The 16328-nt window shown below is 47.4% G+C and overlaps 1 protein-coding gene across 1 annotated transcript in view; it reads left to right on the top strand.

The window, feature by feature from the left end:
* LOC310828828 (hydroperoxide isomerase ALOXE3-like) overlaps positions 1-16328 on the top strand; it is a 36760-nt gene that overhangs the window by 2587 nt on the left and 17845 nt on the right. The window contains exons 2-6 of the mRNA XM_083706749.1: positions 3889-4093; positions 5795-5879; positions 7088-7210; positions 11004-11107; positions 14213-14385. Coding sequence (XP_083562875.1) covers positions 3889-4093; positions 5795-5879; positions 7088-7210; positions 11004-11107; positions 14213-14385 — 690 coding nt within the window. The remainder of the gene's footprint in view (positions 1-3888; positions 4094-5794; positions 5880-7087; positions 7211-11003; positions 11108-14212; positions 14386-16328) is intronic.

Here is a 16328-nt window from a genome sequence, read left to right as displayed (position 1 = left end):
CAGTGCAGTGGTACCTCGGGTTACAGACGCTTTAGGTTACAGACTCCGCTAACCCAGAAATAGTACCTCGGGTTAGGAACTTTGCTTCAGGATGAGAACAGAAATCGTGCGGCGGCAGTGGGAGGCCCCATTAGCTAAAGTGGTGCTTCAGGTTAACAACAGTTTAAGGTTAAGAACGGACCTCCGGAACGAATTAAGTACTTAACCCGAGGTACCACTGTACTGTAATAATTTTAAAAGAGAAAGGAAAGAGAAAAGGAATACTGGTGACCAGTGTTGGCCCTGATGGACCTTCCTGGGTCTCATAGACGCCCAGCATTGCAGAGACTGTTCCCGCTGCCGCTACCCCACCTGCCCTGGCAAGTTAACTTCTAGATTTGGCAATTAACATTATTGGCTGAAGTTGTGTCTGCAAGATTTAACAGCGTCCCTTTTGATGCAAGAATGTAAAAGCCCGGGGCACAACTTTCAAAAACTGGGGGGGGGAGGGGGGATAAAAAATAACACCATCAGAAGAGCCCAGATGTTATATCTCAGGAGCCTAGTCCAGACTGCTGTTCTCACAGTCGCCAACAAGATGCCCCTCAAGGGAAGCTGCAAACGGGTCCTGAGTGCGAGAACACTCTGCCTTATAATTATAATAATAATAATAATTTTTATGCCTTACCCTCCTTTGCAATGAAGTCTTTGCCACAACACCCGCACACCTGCTCTCCTTGACCTCCTGCCATTGAGCCTAAAACGCCACGCACTTCTCAAATATTAAATCCATCTTTCTCCCTGATTCCCTCGCTGTCTCCCCCTCCTCTGCCACCTGGTATTAAATGTGAGATTGTAAGCTCTGAGGGAGCAGGGACTGCACCTCTTGCTCCTCATAAAGAGCCAGGAACATTGACGTTGTGGGACATCGAGCTCAGGAATAAACCCTACACTAATAATAATAATTTATTACTTGTACCCTCTCCATCTGGCTGGGCCTCCCCAGCCACTCTGGGCGGCTTCCAACAAAGATTAAAAATACATTAAAATGTCACGCATTTTCAGATGTCTTCTAAATGTCAGGTAGTTGTTTATCTCTTTGACATCCGATGGGAGGGCGTTCCACAGGGCGGGCGCCACTACCGAGAAGGCCCTCTGCCTGGTTCCCTGTAGCTTTGCTTCTCGCAGTGAGGGAACCACCAGAAGGCCCTCGGAGCTGGACCTCAGTGTCCGGGCAGAACGATGGGGATGGGGACGTTCCTTCAGGTATACTGGGCTGAGGCCGTTTAGGGCTTTCAAGGTCAGCACCAACACTTTAAATTGTGCTCGGAAACATACTGGGAGCCAATGTAGGTCTTTCAAGACCGGTGTTATGTGGTCTCGCCGGCCGCCCCCAGTCACCAGTCTAGCTGCCGCATTCTGGATTAGTTGTAGTTTCCGGATCACCTTCAAAGGTAGCCCCACGTAGAGCGCATTGCAGTAGTCCAAGAGAGAGATAACCCGAGCATGCACCACTCTGGCGAGACAGTCTGCGGGCAGGGAGGGTCTCATCCTGCGTACCAGGTGGAGCTGGTAAACAGCTGCCCTGGATACAGAATTGACCTGCGCCTCCATGGACAGCAGTGAGTCCAGAATGACTCCCAGACTGCGTACCTGGTCTTTCAGGGGCACAGTTGCCCCATTCAGGACCAGGGAGTCCTCCACACCAGCCCGCCCCCTGTCCCCCCAAGAAGAGTACTTATGTCTTGTCAGGATTCAGCCTCAATCCATTAGCCGCCATCCATCCTCCAACCGCCTCCAGACACTCACACAGGACCTTCACCGTCTTCACTGGTTCCGATTTGAAAGAGAGGTAGAGCTATCCAACTCTCTCTCTCTCCAGAACCCCTAAAGATTGTCCTTGGGTGGTTATTAGACTGGGAGAGGGTGCTGCAGAAATGGGTGGCCTTTTGTGACTTCTAGGCCACCAACTTACCATATTTTTTGCTCTATAAGACTCACTTTTTCCCCTCCTAAAAAGCAAGGGGAAATGTGTGTGCGTCTTACGGAGCGAATGCAGGCTGCGCAGTTATCCCAGAAGCCAGAACAGCAAGAGGGATTGCTGCTTTCACTGCGCAGCGATCCCTCTTGCTGTTCTGGCTTCTGAGATTCAGAATATTTTTTTTCTCGTTTTCCACCTCCAAAAACTAGGTGCATCTTGTGGTCTGGTGCGTCTTATAGAGCGAAAAATACGGTAGCTTATGCATGCATGGGCCGTAAGAAAATAAGAAGATCCTGCTGTATCAGGACAAAGTGCATCTAGGCTGGCATCCTGTTCTCACAGTGGCCAGGATATGAGCATGGGAGCAAAACTCTCCCTGCTTGTGTTTTTTGGCAACTGGTCTTTCGAAACATCACTGTCTCCAGCATTGGCAGCAGAGCACAGCCATCGTGGCCAGAAGCCATCGGCAGCCCTCTCCTCCCCCGTGAATTTGCCTCATCCTCTTTTCAAGCCATCTAGGCTGGTGGCAGGGAGTTCCACAGTTGAAGTGGGCGGAAGAGGACTTCATCTGTCCCCAATCTTCCGGCTATAAATTCAGTGGCCTCGTTTGCAAAGGCTGGCCTACATAGCGTAAGGAAGAGCTGTTGAGCAACTTCTCGTCCTCATGTGTCCTTTCCCAAATGGACAGGGATGCTGTTTGCTCTAGATTACGGTTAAGGGTATTTGCTACAAGGCCAGGAGGAGGAGGAGGGGACACAGAAGATCCCAGGAAGAGATAAATTAACTGGCTTGGAGATGTACACAGGATCCGTCCAAGACATTTTGGCACCTGAGGAGAACCAGGGAACAGCGTCCCCCGCCAATTGAGTGGGGTGGAAGTAATGGTGTGGAAGGAATTCTGCTTCCACTGAAAAATTAAGTACAAAACCAGATTTCTAAACACACTACCCCAGAGGTCAGCAAACTTTTTCAGCAGGGGACTGGTCCACTGTCCCTCAGACCTTGTGGGGGGCTGGACTGCATTTTTTTTTGGGGGGGGGGGGAATGAATGAATTCCTATGCCCCACAAATAACCCAGAGATGCATTTTAAATAAAAGCACACATTCTACTCATGTAAAAACTCTAGGCTGGCTCCACAAATAACCCAGAGATGCATTTTAAACACATTCTACTTATGTAAAAACACACTGATTCCGGGACCGTCCGCGGGCCGGATTTAGAAGGCGATTGGGCCGGCCCCGGCCCCCGGGCCTTTGTTCGCCTACCCATGTACTACTCTGTAGTCCCCACACAAGGAAATGTGGCGTTTTGGGCCCTTAGTGGCCCACCACGTTTATTTGTTTAACTTGTATGCTTCACCACAGTTTAAGGGGGATGCTGACAACTTGGGACACTTTGGACACATCAAAGTAATCAAGGGCCTAGGAGCCAAGCAGGAAAGAAAGGATTTGCTCATTCATTCGATTTAGCCAAATTCCTGCTTTCCAATACCAGGACAGTGGTACCTCGGTTTTCAAGCGCCTCGGAAGCTGAACGTTTCTGTTTTTCGACGCTGAAAACCCAGAAGTAATTGCTTCCGTTTTCAAACGTGCCTGAGCAGTCGGGCGGCATGTTGTTTTTGATTTTTCCAATTGAACTTGCAGGCTGCCCTTTGCGCCTCGGTTTTCGGACATTTCAGAAGTCGAACGGGTTGCGTTTGAGAACCGGGGTACCACTGTAGCTGAGAGACCTTAGGAAAAGCTACTTTTAGCTCCCTCTCCTCGATCCTGTATTCTGAGCTCTGCTTGAGTGGTGGCCCGAAGTTTTTGGCTGGGTGAAGGGGTGGTTGGAGTAGAATCTCTGTATTTTTCTTCTTCTTCTCTTGCAATCTAGTGCGCAGCACTTTCACAGCTCCCCTTCCAGACCAGGTTCTTCTTTGTGTGTCCAGGTGGACGACTACGAGGTGCCGTTCGAACAGGACCTGGGCCCCATCCATCTGATCCGCCTGCACAAGGAGCCCTATTTATTCTTTCCGACGGACAACTGGTTCTGCAATTTCGTCAGAGTGACAACCCCAAAGGGGGAGACCTACAACTTCCCTTCCTACCAGTGGCTGGAGGGCTCCTGCACCTTGACCCTGAGGGAGGGGGCAGGTACTGTTTCCCTCTTTCCCTTCACAGGGATTGGGGGGTGGGCAGTGGCGTAGCGTGGGTTGTCAGCACCCGGGGCAAGGCAAGTAACTTGCACCCCCTAACCCGTGGATTTGCACCCCCTAACCCGTGGATTTGCACCCCCTAACCCGTGGATTTGCGCCCCGTAACCCTAACCCCCAGATGTTGCGCCCAGTGCGGCTGCCCCCCCTGCACCCCCCACGCTACGCCACTGGGGGTGGGTGTTCACTGAACCAAGCAGACCCAAAGCTTTGTGGGTTTTCATTCTGCAGAAGCTGTTTGGGTTAGGGTTGGTTAGCTGGTTTGGTAATGGTAACCAGAACTATAAAGGGACCCCTGACCATTAGGTCCAGCCGTGACCAACTCTGGGGTTGCAGCAGTCATCTCGCTTTATTGGCCGAGGGAACCGGCGTACAGCTTCCGAGTCATGTGGCCAGCATGACTAAGCCGCTTCTGGCGAACCAGAGCAGCACATTGAAACGCCGTTTACCTTCCCGCCGGAGCGGTACCTATTTATCTACTTGCACTTTCGAACTGCTAGGTTGGCAGGAGCAGGGACCGAGCAACGGGAGCTCACCCCGTAATGGGGATTCGAACCGCCGACCTTCTGATCGGCAAGTCCTAGGCTCTGTGGTTTAGCCCACAGCGCCATTCGCGTCCCAACTAGAACTATAGCTAGCAGGCAAATGAGGAGCTCGATCCGTGATGGGAGACTATGTCAATTTTGCTTGCTTTCTCATTTTTCCAGGTTTAAGTTCAGCCCCTCCACATTTCCAAACTTCCAGTTTGCAAGTTAGGGCAAGAATGCAAGACCTCATGAAAACTCACGTTAATGTGAAATACTCCCTCTGTAGATATGGTTTCGCCTTGTACGGACAGTTCCGCAACGCTGTTTTCTCTGACACGTGCATTTTTGGATACATTGCTTGACTGCATTGCAAAAGCTCGGAGAAGTGCAAATTTCGAAGGGCGACTGCGCATCAGTTTGTACTTAGGAAAGGGCAAATCAGACAAAAAATCTGCCTTTATGTGTGAATGGGAATGAATTTCTTCCCAGGCATGAGAGATCTTGCTCTCCCTCGCTTTCTCTTGCGCACAAACACACGTTCATAGAATCGTCATGGATTCATCCATGGAAACTGTGTAATTGGAATGGTTATCTCTGGGCATGTAGAGAGGGCACATCATTCAGGAGTAACTACAGCATGTAGGGACTCTGGTGGCTCTGTGGGTGAAACCACAGAGCCTAGGACTTGCCGATCAGAAGGTTGGCGGTTCGAATCCCTGCGATGGGGTGAGCTCCCGTTGCTTGGTCCCTGCTCCTGCCAACCTAGCAGTTCAAAAGCACGTCAAAGTGCAAGTAGATAAATAGGTACCGCTCTGGCGGGAAGGTAAACAGCGTTTCCGTGCGCTGCTCTGGTTCGCCAGAAGCGGCTTAGTCATGCTGGCCACATGACCCGGAAGCTGTATGCCGGCTCCCTCGGCCAATAAAGCGAGATGAGCGCCGCAACCCCAGAGTCGTCCGCGACTGGACCTAATGGTCAGGGGTCCCTTTACCTTTACAGCATGTTAGTGGCAGGGATTTGCTAGCAAAGAGTATCTCCCCCTTCTCACTTGGCTCATTAGATTAATTACCATTTACCTGGTCTCCTTTTCTCTCTCTCTCTATCTCTGCCCCTCCAGCCAAAACGGTTTCCGATGACAAAGGAAACCCCCAACTCGTGGAGCATCGCAAGGAAGAGCTAAAGAAACGGCAGGAATCCTATGGGTCAGTAAATCACATCCCTTTAGGCTGAGGTGGGGGCAGGGAACCTCTGGCCCTCGGGAAACGCATGCGGCCCTCCAATGCCTCTCTTTGTGGCTCCTAGAACTCCCTCCACAAGACATGACCTCTCTCCTACGTTGCATCCCTTACTGGCCCTGGCGGCCACCTTAGAATCCTAGAGTTGGAAGAGACCACAAGGGCCATCGAGTCCAACCCCCTGCCAAGCAGGAAACCCCATCAGAGCACTCCTGACATATGGTTGTCAAGCCTCTGCTTAAAGACCTCCAAAGAAGGAGACTCCACCACACTCCTTGGCAGCAAATTCCACTGTCAAACAGCTCTTACTGTCAGGAAGTTCTTCCTAATGTTTAGGTGGAATCTTCTTTCTTGTAGTTTGGAACCATTGCTCCGTGTCCGCTTCTCTGGAGCAGCAGAAAAGCTCATTGAGAGCTTTTCCCTGGCAGGATTTATTGAGTCCATGCTTCTTGTTTTTTAATCTACTGGGTTCTCCACAGAAATGGTAATTGCTCCATAAATAAGATGGGATGGCATTCTGAGGCAGACGGTTTTACGTGAGCACCGCGGAAAGCTTGCACACGCGAACAGGACCAAGTCCACAATGAACTGCCACGCGGACTTGGAATCATACCATTAGCTCAGCAGGGCTAAAAGTCCATTTCGATAATCCTGTGGCAATGAGTTCCATAGCTGACTTTTTTTAAAAAAAATGCTTTTTATTGAATTTTTCACAAACATAAATAAAACTTGATCTTTTACAGTCATCATTTTATGTCATCTTATTTACACTGCGTATATGCACGCCCAGACTTCCTCCCTCCCCTTCTTCGGTTTTCTTAATATATATCTTCTCTTGCAGATTCTTATTTACCTTCTATACACATCACAGGATTTATGTTAACCCTGCTACAGTTTTCAGACTTCTACAGTTAATTCTTATGTATGCAACAAATTTACCCCACTCTTCTTCAAACTTTGTCCCTTTTTGGTCTCGACTTTTATAAGTCATTTTAGCTAATTCTGTATACTCAAAAAATTTAGCCTGCTACTCCATTACCCTTGGGGTCTCCTGTAATTTCCACTTATGAGCCACGAGGATCCTACCATAGCTGACTTCTGAGTTGATCAAAGATGGACTTCCTTCTGGGTGACCCCCCTCCTCCCCTCCCTGGGCTGTTCTTTGTTTGCTGCAGCTGGAAGGAGTATGCCCCAGGTTGGCCGAGGTGCGTCGACGCGAAAAGCACTGATGATCTGGATTCCAATTCGAAGTACTTGTTCACCAAGTCCTCTGTCTTTGCCATGCGCACCGTCAAATCGTGAGTTGCTTTGGCTGTGGGGCTTGCTTGGATCGGGAGCAGGGGAGCTCAATTTTCTCATAATTTGGAGAGAGAGAGAGAGAGAGGGCCGTGATTTCACTCTCAAATTTGTCAGAAGCCGGAAATTAAATTCAGATGGCGGACCAAAACATCACTTTTAGTATGGCGTCATCCATGTTTTTGGTGCAGGTTCAGACACCTCTCGAGATATTGTCTCCAAACTCAGCACGATAATTTCCAAGGTGGGGTGGTGTTCCTTGTCGATGTTTTTGATGCTGGCGGCCATTTTGATTCAAGATGGCGGACAGAACCTTGACTTTGGCATGGCATCCCCCACTTTTTGCCCTGGTTCAGCGGCCTATCGAGATATACCCACCAAATGTGGCATGAGGGTTCTCAGGGCAGTCGTGGATATTTCGCTGCCGTGTGCCCTTTGGTGGAATAAACCGTGACGTTGACCTAACTTCACCCGATTTTAGGCACGGCTGGTCCAAATTCACAAATTACGCTACCCATTTAAAAATACCAATATTCCTTGTTTTCTAAAGAAGTTCCAAGTGCTCCCCACTAGTTAAAAAAAACTAAAGTAAAAAAAAAATGGGGACCAGAAACCGATTTGTAGCACAGATACAGTGGTACCTTGGTTCTCAAAATTAATCCGTTCCAGAAGTCTATTCCAAAATCAAAGCATTCCAAAACCAAGGCGTGCTTTCTCATACAAAGTAATGCAAAACAGATTAATCCGTTCCAGACTTTTAAAAACAACCCCTACAACAAAAATTTAACATGAATTTTACTATTTAACGAGACCACTGATCTATAAAATGAAAGCAGTAATCAATGTACTCTACTATAAAATAAATGAGACAGTATTGTAGATGATAAAAATTAAAATTTAAAAAAATTCTTACCTGCACTGATGATGGTCATTGTTTGGATGGGGGGCTTTTATCCATTTCCGCAGCCACACAATCAATCAATCAATCACTAGCTGAACTGGGTTCCACACAGTCACAAAAACAAATGAACCGAAAAAGGCTAAAAACAAAAACGCAAAATAAATAGCAATCACAAAACGCCAAACTTAATCCGTTCCGGAAGTCCGTTTGACTTCCGAAATGTTCGAAAACCAAAGCGCAGCTTCTGATTGGTGCAGGCGCCCCAGAAAAAATAGAGTGGTACCTCAGGTTACATACGCTTCAGGTTACAGACTCCGCTAACCCAGAAATAGTGCTTCAGGTTAAGAACTTTGCTTCAGGATGAGAACAGAAATCGTGCAGTGGCGGTGCACTGGCAGCAGGAGGCCCCATTAGCTAAAGTGGTGCTTCAGGTTAAGAACAGTTTCAGGTTAAGTACGGACCTCCGGAACGAATTAAGTACTGAACCCGAGGTACCACTGTAGCTGACAACCACATCGGACGTTCAACTTCCGAAAAACTTTCAAAAACCGGAACACTTACTTCCGGGTTTTCGGTATTTGGGAACCAAGGCGTTTGAGAACCAAGGAACCACTGTACTGCTCTTTGAGCTGCGTCCCATTGTGTGCTTTGATCATGCCAAGGCCTCTGAGCTGTTATGGAGTCGGCAGGCTCCTTCCTACCGTCTCACACCATCCCAAGCAAACAGGTGAACCATCCCGTTCCCCAGGAGCGCCACATTTCACAATCCCAGGGCACCTCCGCTTTTTTCAACCCACACTGCATAGGCAGCCCTGCCTGAGAGCAGCGAAGCCATCAGTGCCTCTTGCCTAACCTGTCCACCTGGGTCAGAGAGGTTTGGAAATGGAGACTTGGCTGAGCCACCTGCAGTTTTCCTCCCACCTTTCAGGAAATTTTCAGGGTTCACAGCGGCAAAACGCCGAGAGGAATTCCTGCCCCCGCGCTCTGTGCCTCCTTCACTCTCTTCATAATTTCCAACACTCTGGGCAGTGAATTTAGGAGACCAGGCTGCTTTGAGGAGGGAAACACAATACAGATGGGTAGTTTTAGACACCACAGACTTAAAGACTTGGTGGTGGTGTAGTGGTTAGAGCGCTGGCCTAGGACCTGGGAAGAGACCAGGGTTCAAATCCCCACTTGGCTGTGAATAATAATAATAATAATTTATTATTTGTACCCCGCCCATCTGGCTGGGTTCCCCAGCCATTCTGGGCGGCTTCCAACAAAGATTCAAAATACATTAAAATGTCACACATTAAAAACTTCCCTGAACAGGGCTGCCTTCAGATGTCTTCTAAAAGTCAGATAGTTGTTTATTTCCTTGACATCTGACGGGAGGGCGTTCCACAGGGAGGGAGCCACCACCGAGAAGGCCCTCTGCCTGGTTCCCTGTAGCTTCACTCAGTGGCGTAGCGTGGGGGTGCAGGGGGGGGGCCGGCCGCACCGGGCGCAACATCTGGGGGTTAGGGTTAGGGCGCGCAAATCCACGGGTTAGGGGGCACAAATCCACGGGTTAGGGGGTCAAATTACTTGCCTTGCCCCGGGTGCTGACAACCTACACTACGTCACTGACTTTACTTCTCGCAGGGAGGGAACCGCCAGAAGGCTCTTGGAGCTGGACCTCAGTGTCCGGGCAGAACGATGGAGGTGGAGATGCTCCTCCAGGTATACTGGGCCGAGGCCGAAACCAGTCACTGCCTCTCAGTCTACTGGGTGAAGCCTAACCTACCTCATAGGGTTGTTGTGGAGATTAAATGAGTGGGAGAAGAACCATGTATACCACCTTGAGATGGAGGAAAAGATGGGGATATTAATGCAATAGAGAAACAAAGCCTCTAATATTCTTGGGTTCATTTTTCTTCACCACATGAAATAAAGGACAATATGATTTTTGCACTGGTGCATGAAAAAAACGATGATTTTTATTAGTGAAAAATGCAGGCCTTTGGCTGATTACTGTTCTATAGACTTCTAAATGTGTTTGTGGGAGAAGGGGTGGTGTTTTGCCGCTTCTGGTTTAGCTATTTATCGGTGCTTTTATCTTGTATTTTTATCTTGTGAACCACTCCGAGATCTTATGATAAATCAAATAAATAAATAAATAGGAATAAATAAATTTTATCGTTAGATACAGGTAATAAGACATATTGCTAGCCGAACCCCACATACCAAACTTTCTGATGGTTCACGCTGGCATAACTGCCCACTGAGAGATGCCTATAAATAAGTCCCTTCCATTTCCACAGACATTGAATTATCCAGCTTTAAGGAAAGCATCACAGATTTTCTGACCAATCAAATGCATGCCTGCGCCCTCCTGGCTTTGTTCAGTAACGCCACCTGCTGGCGTTTCCTGGGAATTAAATAGGGCACAGCATGCAAGATGTGGTTGACTCATATGGAGAAAAGGTAAAGGGACTCCTGACCATTAGGTCCAGTCGTGGCCGACTCTGGGGTTGCGGCGCTCATCTCGCTTTATGGGCCGAGGGAGCCGGCGTACAGCTTCCGGGTCATGTGGCCAGCATGACTAAGCCGCTCCTGGCGAACCAGAGCAGCGCACGGAAATGCCGTTTACCTTCCCGCCGGAGCGGTACCTATTTATCTATTTGCACTTTGACATGCTTTCGAACTGCTAGGTTGGCAGGAGCAGGGACTGACAAAAAGGAGCTCACCCTGTTGCGGGGATTCGAACCGCCGACCTTCTGATCGGCAAGTCCTAGGCTCTGTGGTTTAACCCACAGCGCTACCCACATCCCCATATGGAGAAAAGTAGGGTGCAATTGTTGGAGAAAAGCAGGGTGCCATTGTTAGATTTCGAAGCTGTCCCCCTCATTGATTGTGCTCCTTCCCCTCAGGGAACTCGAGATGCGGCTGAAAGGCTTCAACAACCTGGCGGAGTCGTGGAAGAACCTGGATGACATTCGCAGAGTCTTCTGGTTCATGAAAACACCTGTCACAGGTGGGTCTCCTCCCTGCCCTGAGCAGGAAAAAGCAGCTGGATCCGACCAAAAGTGGACAATAAATGATGCACTTCTAATGCACCATTCTCCCTGGCCACCACTCCCGCCACTCGCTGCCTAAGGATAATTTAACTCGAGGATTTAAATATGCACGGCACTCCTTTTAAATATACAAGGTGTGACCGGAAAGCTCGGTGAATGGTCACAGAAATCGGAAAATGAGAAATATTTGAACATACAGTGGTACCTTGGTTCTCAAACTTAATCCGTTCCGGAAGTTCGTTGCAAAACCAAAGCGTTCCAAAACCAAGGCGCGCTTTCCCATAGAAAGTCACGCAAAACAGATTAATCCGTTCCAGGCTTTTAAAAACAACCCCTAAAACAGCAATTGAACATGAATTTTACTATCTAACGAGACCACTGATCTATAAAATGAAAGCAATAATTAATTACTGTACTATAAAATAAATAAAACAGTATTGTAGATGATAAAAATTAAAATCAAAAATAAATTCTTACCTGCACTGATGATAGTCATTGTTTGGATGGGGGGCTTTTATCCATTTCTGCAGTCAGTCAATCAATCAATCAATCAATCAATCAATAGCTGAACTGGGATCCACACAGTCACAAAAACACATTAACTGAAAAAGCCTCAATAGCAAAATAGCAAAATAGCAAAAACTAAAGCACCAAATATAAGCTCCACATATCACCTTAAAGGTAAAGGTACCCCTGCCCGTACGGGCCAGTCTTGACAGACTCTGGGGTTGTGCGCCCATCTCACTTAAGAGGCCAGGGGCCAGTGCTGTCCGAAGACACTTCCGGGTCACGTGGCCAGCGTGACATCGCTGCTCTGGCGAGCCAGAGCCGCACACGGAAACGCCGTTTACCTTCCCGCTGGTAAGCGGTCCCTATTTATCTACTTGCACCCGGGGGTGCTTTCGAACTGCTAGGTTGGCAGGCGCTGGGACCGAGCAACGGGAGCGCACCCCGCAGCGGGGATTCGAACCACCGACCTTTCGATCGGCAAGTCCTAGGCGCTGAGGCTTTAACCCACAGCGCCACCCGCGTCCCCTTAGAACATATCACCTTAGAACACTGCAATTGGAAACGGAAGGCTTGAATTACAATGGAGGGACGCAAATTAGCAGCGCAACAGGAAATGCAGGGGGATGCAAAACAGAGCATGTTTGGCTTCCAAAATAAGTTCAAAAACTGGAACACCTACTTCCGGTTTTGCAGCATTCGGGTTCCAAGTTGTTTATGAACTAAGCTGTTCGAAAACCAAGGTACCAGTGTACAACCTTACAGACTAGCCCCCTCTGAGACAATGCACCGTTGACAATGTTTGTAGAACTGTTGGAAACTTCTGGAGAAGTCCTCTATTCGTACTGCTTTCAGTTCTCTCGTCACAGCAGCTTAGATGTGTGAAATGTTGGGAAATCTGTGCCCTTTCCATGCAGATTTCAGTTTTGGAAAAAGAAATAAATCTGGTGGGGCCGGATTGGACGAATATGGAGGGTGGGACAACTCAGTAACCTCAGTAGCAATTTCACGTGGAATATGCCATTCTTCCGCCATCATTCGGACGCAGAAACGCTGATCCCGCATCAATATGTCACAAACTCTGTCAACGTTTGCCACCCTTCACAGAAACCATGTTCGAATTACAGCTTCATCTCCCTGCACAATTGTGAGCATTATGTGGGTTTCCAATGCCAATTGTATGTTTTCGAATATTTCCTGCTGTCCGGTTTCTGTGACCGTTCACCGAACTTTCCGGTCACACCTTCTACGTTGTTGTTGTTGTTGAGTCGTTTAGTCTTGTCTGACTCTTCGTGACTCCCTGGACCAGAGCACGCCAGGCACTCCTGTCTTCCACTGCCTCCTGCAGTTTGGTCAAACTCATGCTGGTAGCTTCAAGAACCCTGTCCCACCATCTCGTCCTCTGTCGTCCCCTTCTCCTTGTGCCCTCCATCTTTCCCAACATCAGGGTCTTTCCGAGGGAGTCTTCTCTTCTCATGAGGTGGCCAAAGTCTTGGAGCCTCAGCTTCAGGATCTGTCCTTCAGGGCTGATTTCCTTCCGAATGGAGAGGTTTGATCTTTTTGCAGTCCATGGGACTCTCAAGAGTCTCCTCCAGCACCAGAATTCAAAAGCATCCATTCTTCGGCGATCAGCCTTCTTTATGGTCCAGCTCTCACTTCCATACATCACTACTGGGAAAACCAGAGCTTTTACTGTACGGACCTTTGTTGGCAAGGTGATGTGTCTACCTTGTACGTACATTCCTTTAAATAAATAAAAAAGGAACAGAGCTGAGATTGCATGAAGAGTCCTGGTAGATCAGGCCAAAGGCCTAGCTATGCCCTCATCCTGTACCCGCAGTGGCCGCTCAGAAGTCCCCAGGCAAGTGGCGTGAGACAATAGCCCTCTCCTGCTGTCGTTTCCCAGAAGCTGTTATGGAAAGGTAGACTGCGTCTAAAGTAGCAGGTTCTATTTAGCCTTAATGACTAATAGCCATTGGCAGACCCCCTCCTCCCTGAATTGTCTAATCCTTTAAAGCTGCCTAACCTGATAATAATAATAATAATAATAATAATAATAATAATAATAATAATAAATTTATTTATACCCCTCCCTCCCTGGCCAGAGCCGGGCTCAGGGCAGCTAACACAGTAAAATTACAGTAAAAACATAATAGGGGGGGAGGGAACCAATTTAAAATACAGGTTAAAATGCAATTTAAAATGCAGCCTCATTTTAAAAGTAGCCCATAGATCAAAACCAAAAGGGGAGGTTTTGAGGCTGAGTCCAAACCAAAGGCCAGACAGAACAGCTCTGTCTTGCAGGCCCTGAGGAAAGATGTCAAGTCCCGCAGGGCCCTGGTCTCTTGTGACAGAGTGTTTCACCAAGTCGGGGCCAGTACTGAAAAGGCCCTGGCCCTAGTTGAGACCAATCTTGCGACCTGGGACCTCCAAAATGTTGTCATTTGTGGACCTTACGGTCCTCCGCGGGGCATACCAGGTAAGATTTTTAAAAATTACGTTAAGCAGTATACAAATTAGATAATCAATAATCAATAGTTTTTACTCTGCCTCAGAGTACGTCACAGAGCACTGGATGGACGATGAATTCTTTGGCTACCAGTATCTGAACGGTGTGAATCCGGTCGTGATCAAGAACTGCCCCGCGATCCCTGATAACTTTCCAGTGACCCCGGAGATGGTGGCTGGAAGCCTGGGGAAATCGACCAGCCTCCAGGAGGAGCTGAAGGTAAACACTCATGTTTGATCATCGCAAAAGACCACCTGCCCCTGCAAAATGGTGGATGGAACTTTGGATCTGTAAGAGCTGCGTTCAAGTCCTGCCTTTTCGCTCTGCGGCCTTGAGAAAGCCTTTCAGGCTTGGTTTTCCCTGGTGTAAGACTGAAATGACAGTGACCTCAGCAAGATAGCTCATTTGGTAGAGAATAATAATAATAATAATAATAATAATTTATTTATACCCCGCCCTTCCCGGTTCAGAAAAGCGGGCTCAACAAATTTAAAACACTTAATTGATGCAACAAAAAACAGCATAAAATACATGAGTAACAATAATTTCAGAATTCAAAAATCAGTTTTGGGGGAAATCCATCCAATAAACATTAGATGATCACCAGGGCTAGCTGGCTAAATTAGTCCTATCTGGGCCAGTGAGGAGACCAGGTGAGAATTAGCTGTGGGATCCCAGAGCGGGTAATCTTCATAAAAAGGGAGGGAAGGAAGGCTCTTAATCTCCGGGTCACGGGTTCAAGAGCTACGCTGGGCGGAATGTTCTTTCATATGTGGTGGACCTGTAAAAGGGTAAAAGAGTATTGGGAAATAATCCATAATGAATTGAAGAAAATGTTTAAAAGTACAACCAGAGAGTCCTTTTTGTTGGGGATAATTCAGATGGAAATTCCCAGGTGTCAAAAAAGCATGTATGCCACTACTGCGGCCTGTGTTTTGTTAGCCCCAAAAATGGAAAAGGAGCGAGATCCCAACTAAAGAAGAATAACAACTTAAGCTGATGAAATATGGACAGCTTGCAGACTTAACATATAGAATAAGAGAACAAGAAGAACATTGGAAAATGTTTATCGAATACATGGGGGGGGGGGAATTGTGTACACGTGAAAACGCTGGCAGCATTAAGATAAATTCAAGAGTGTAAATAAGTTTTGATGGATGGAATAATGGAATACTGAGCGGTTTAGTTTTTGTAAAATATGCAAGGATTTATGATATGCAAAATGAACCCTGGAAAGTGAAGAAGGGAAGTCATTGGTATTTTAAGGATGTTTAAAGGAGTATTCTAAATTGTAAAACAGGAAAATCAATAAAAAATTATATATACTGTATTTTTTCATGTATAAGACTAGGTTTCCTCCCTTAAAATAATGTCAAAAATTAGGTGGCGTCTTATACATGAATACATCTCCCCCATTTTCTTAAATCCGAGTCCCCCAAAATAAGGGGCGTCTTATACATGGGGGCGTCTTATAGATGGAAAAATACGGTATATACCCATGCTGGCAACAATATTTCTGCTTTGCTGGGGGTTGGACTGGATTACCATCAGGGTCCCTTCCAATTCTATGATTCTGCCTATGGTTAGGGGGGAAATGCAACACGAATATTTTCACTGTAACAGCTAGCTGTAGGATTGTGAAATATACTCGGAGTCAAGAGTGGATTTCATGCTCTTTATTCAGCTCATAGTAGTGAGGAAGAATGGAAGTTCCCCCAGAATGTCTGCTTTATATACATTATTTACACAATGTGCTGCACGTGATTGGCCAATTCCGGAATTCTCCTGTAGGCCAATCAGGTTGTGGATTCACTTCCACCTGGAGTCAGACTGGGTGGCTCCTGCAGACCAATCATACTGCTGCATTGTTCTAGGACCAATCAGACTGCTGCATTCTGAATACTATTGTTCTAGGGCCAATCAGAATGCTGCATTCTGAATCCTATTGTTCTAGGACCAATCAAACTGCTGCATTTTGGATCCTATTCAACTCAGTACATAACTGATTGATTCTCTGAATCCTATTGTTCTAGGACCAATCAGACTGCTGCATTCTGAATCCTATTGTTCTAGGGCCAATCAAACTGCTGCATTCTGAATCCTATTGTTCTAGGGCCAATCAGACTGCTGTATTCTGAATCCTATTGTTCTAGGACCAATCA

The sequence above is a fragment of the Podarcis gaigeae genome (assembly GCF_964106915.1).
Source record: "Podarcis gaigeae genome assembly, chromosome: 13".
Lineage (NCBI taxonomy): Eukaryota > Metazoa > Chordata > Lepidosauria > Squamata > Lacertidae > Podarcis > Podarcis gaigeae.
This window is presented reverse-complemented; position numbering and strand designations above follow the sequence as displayed.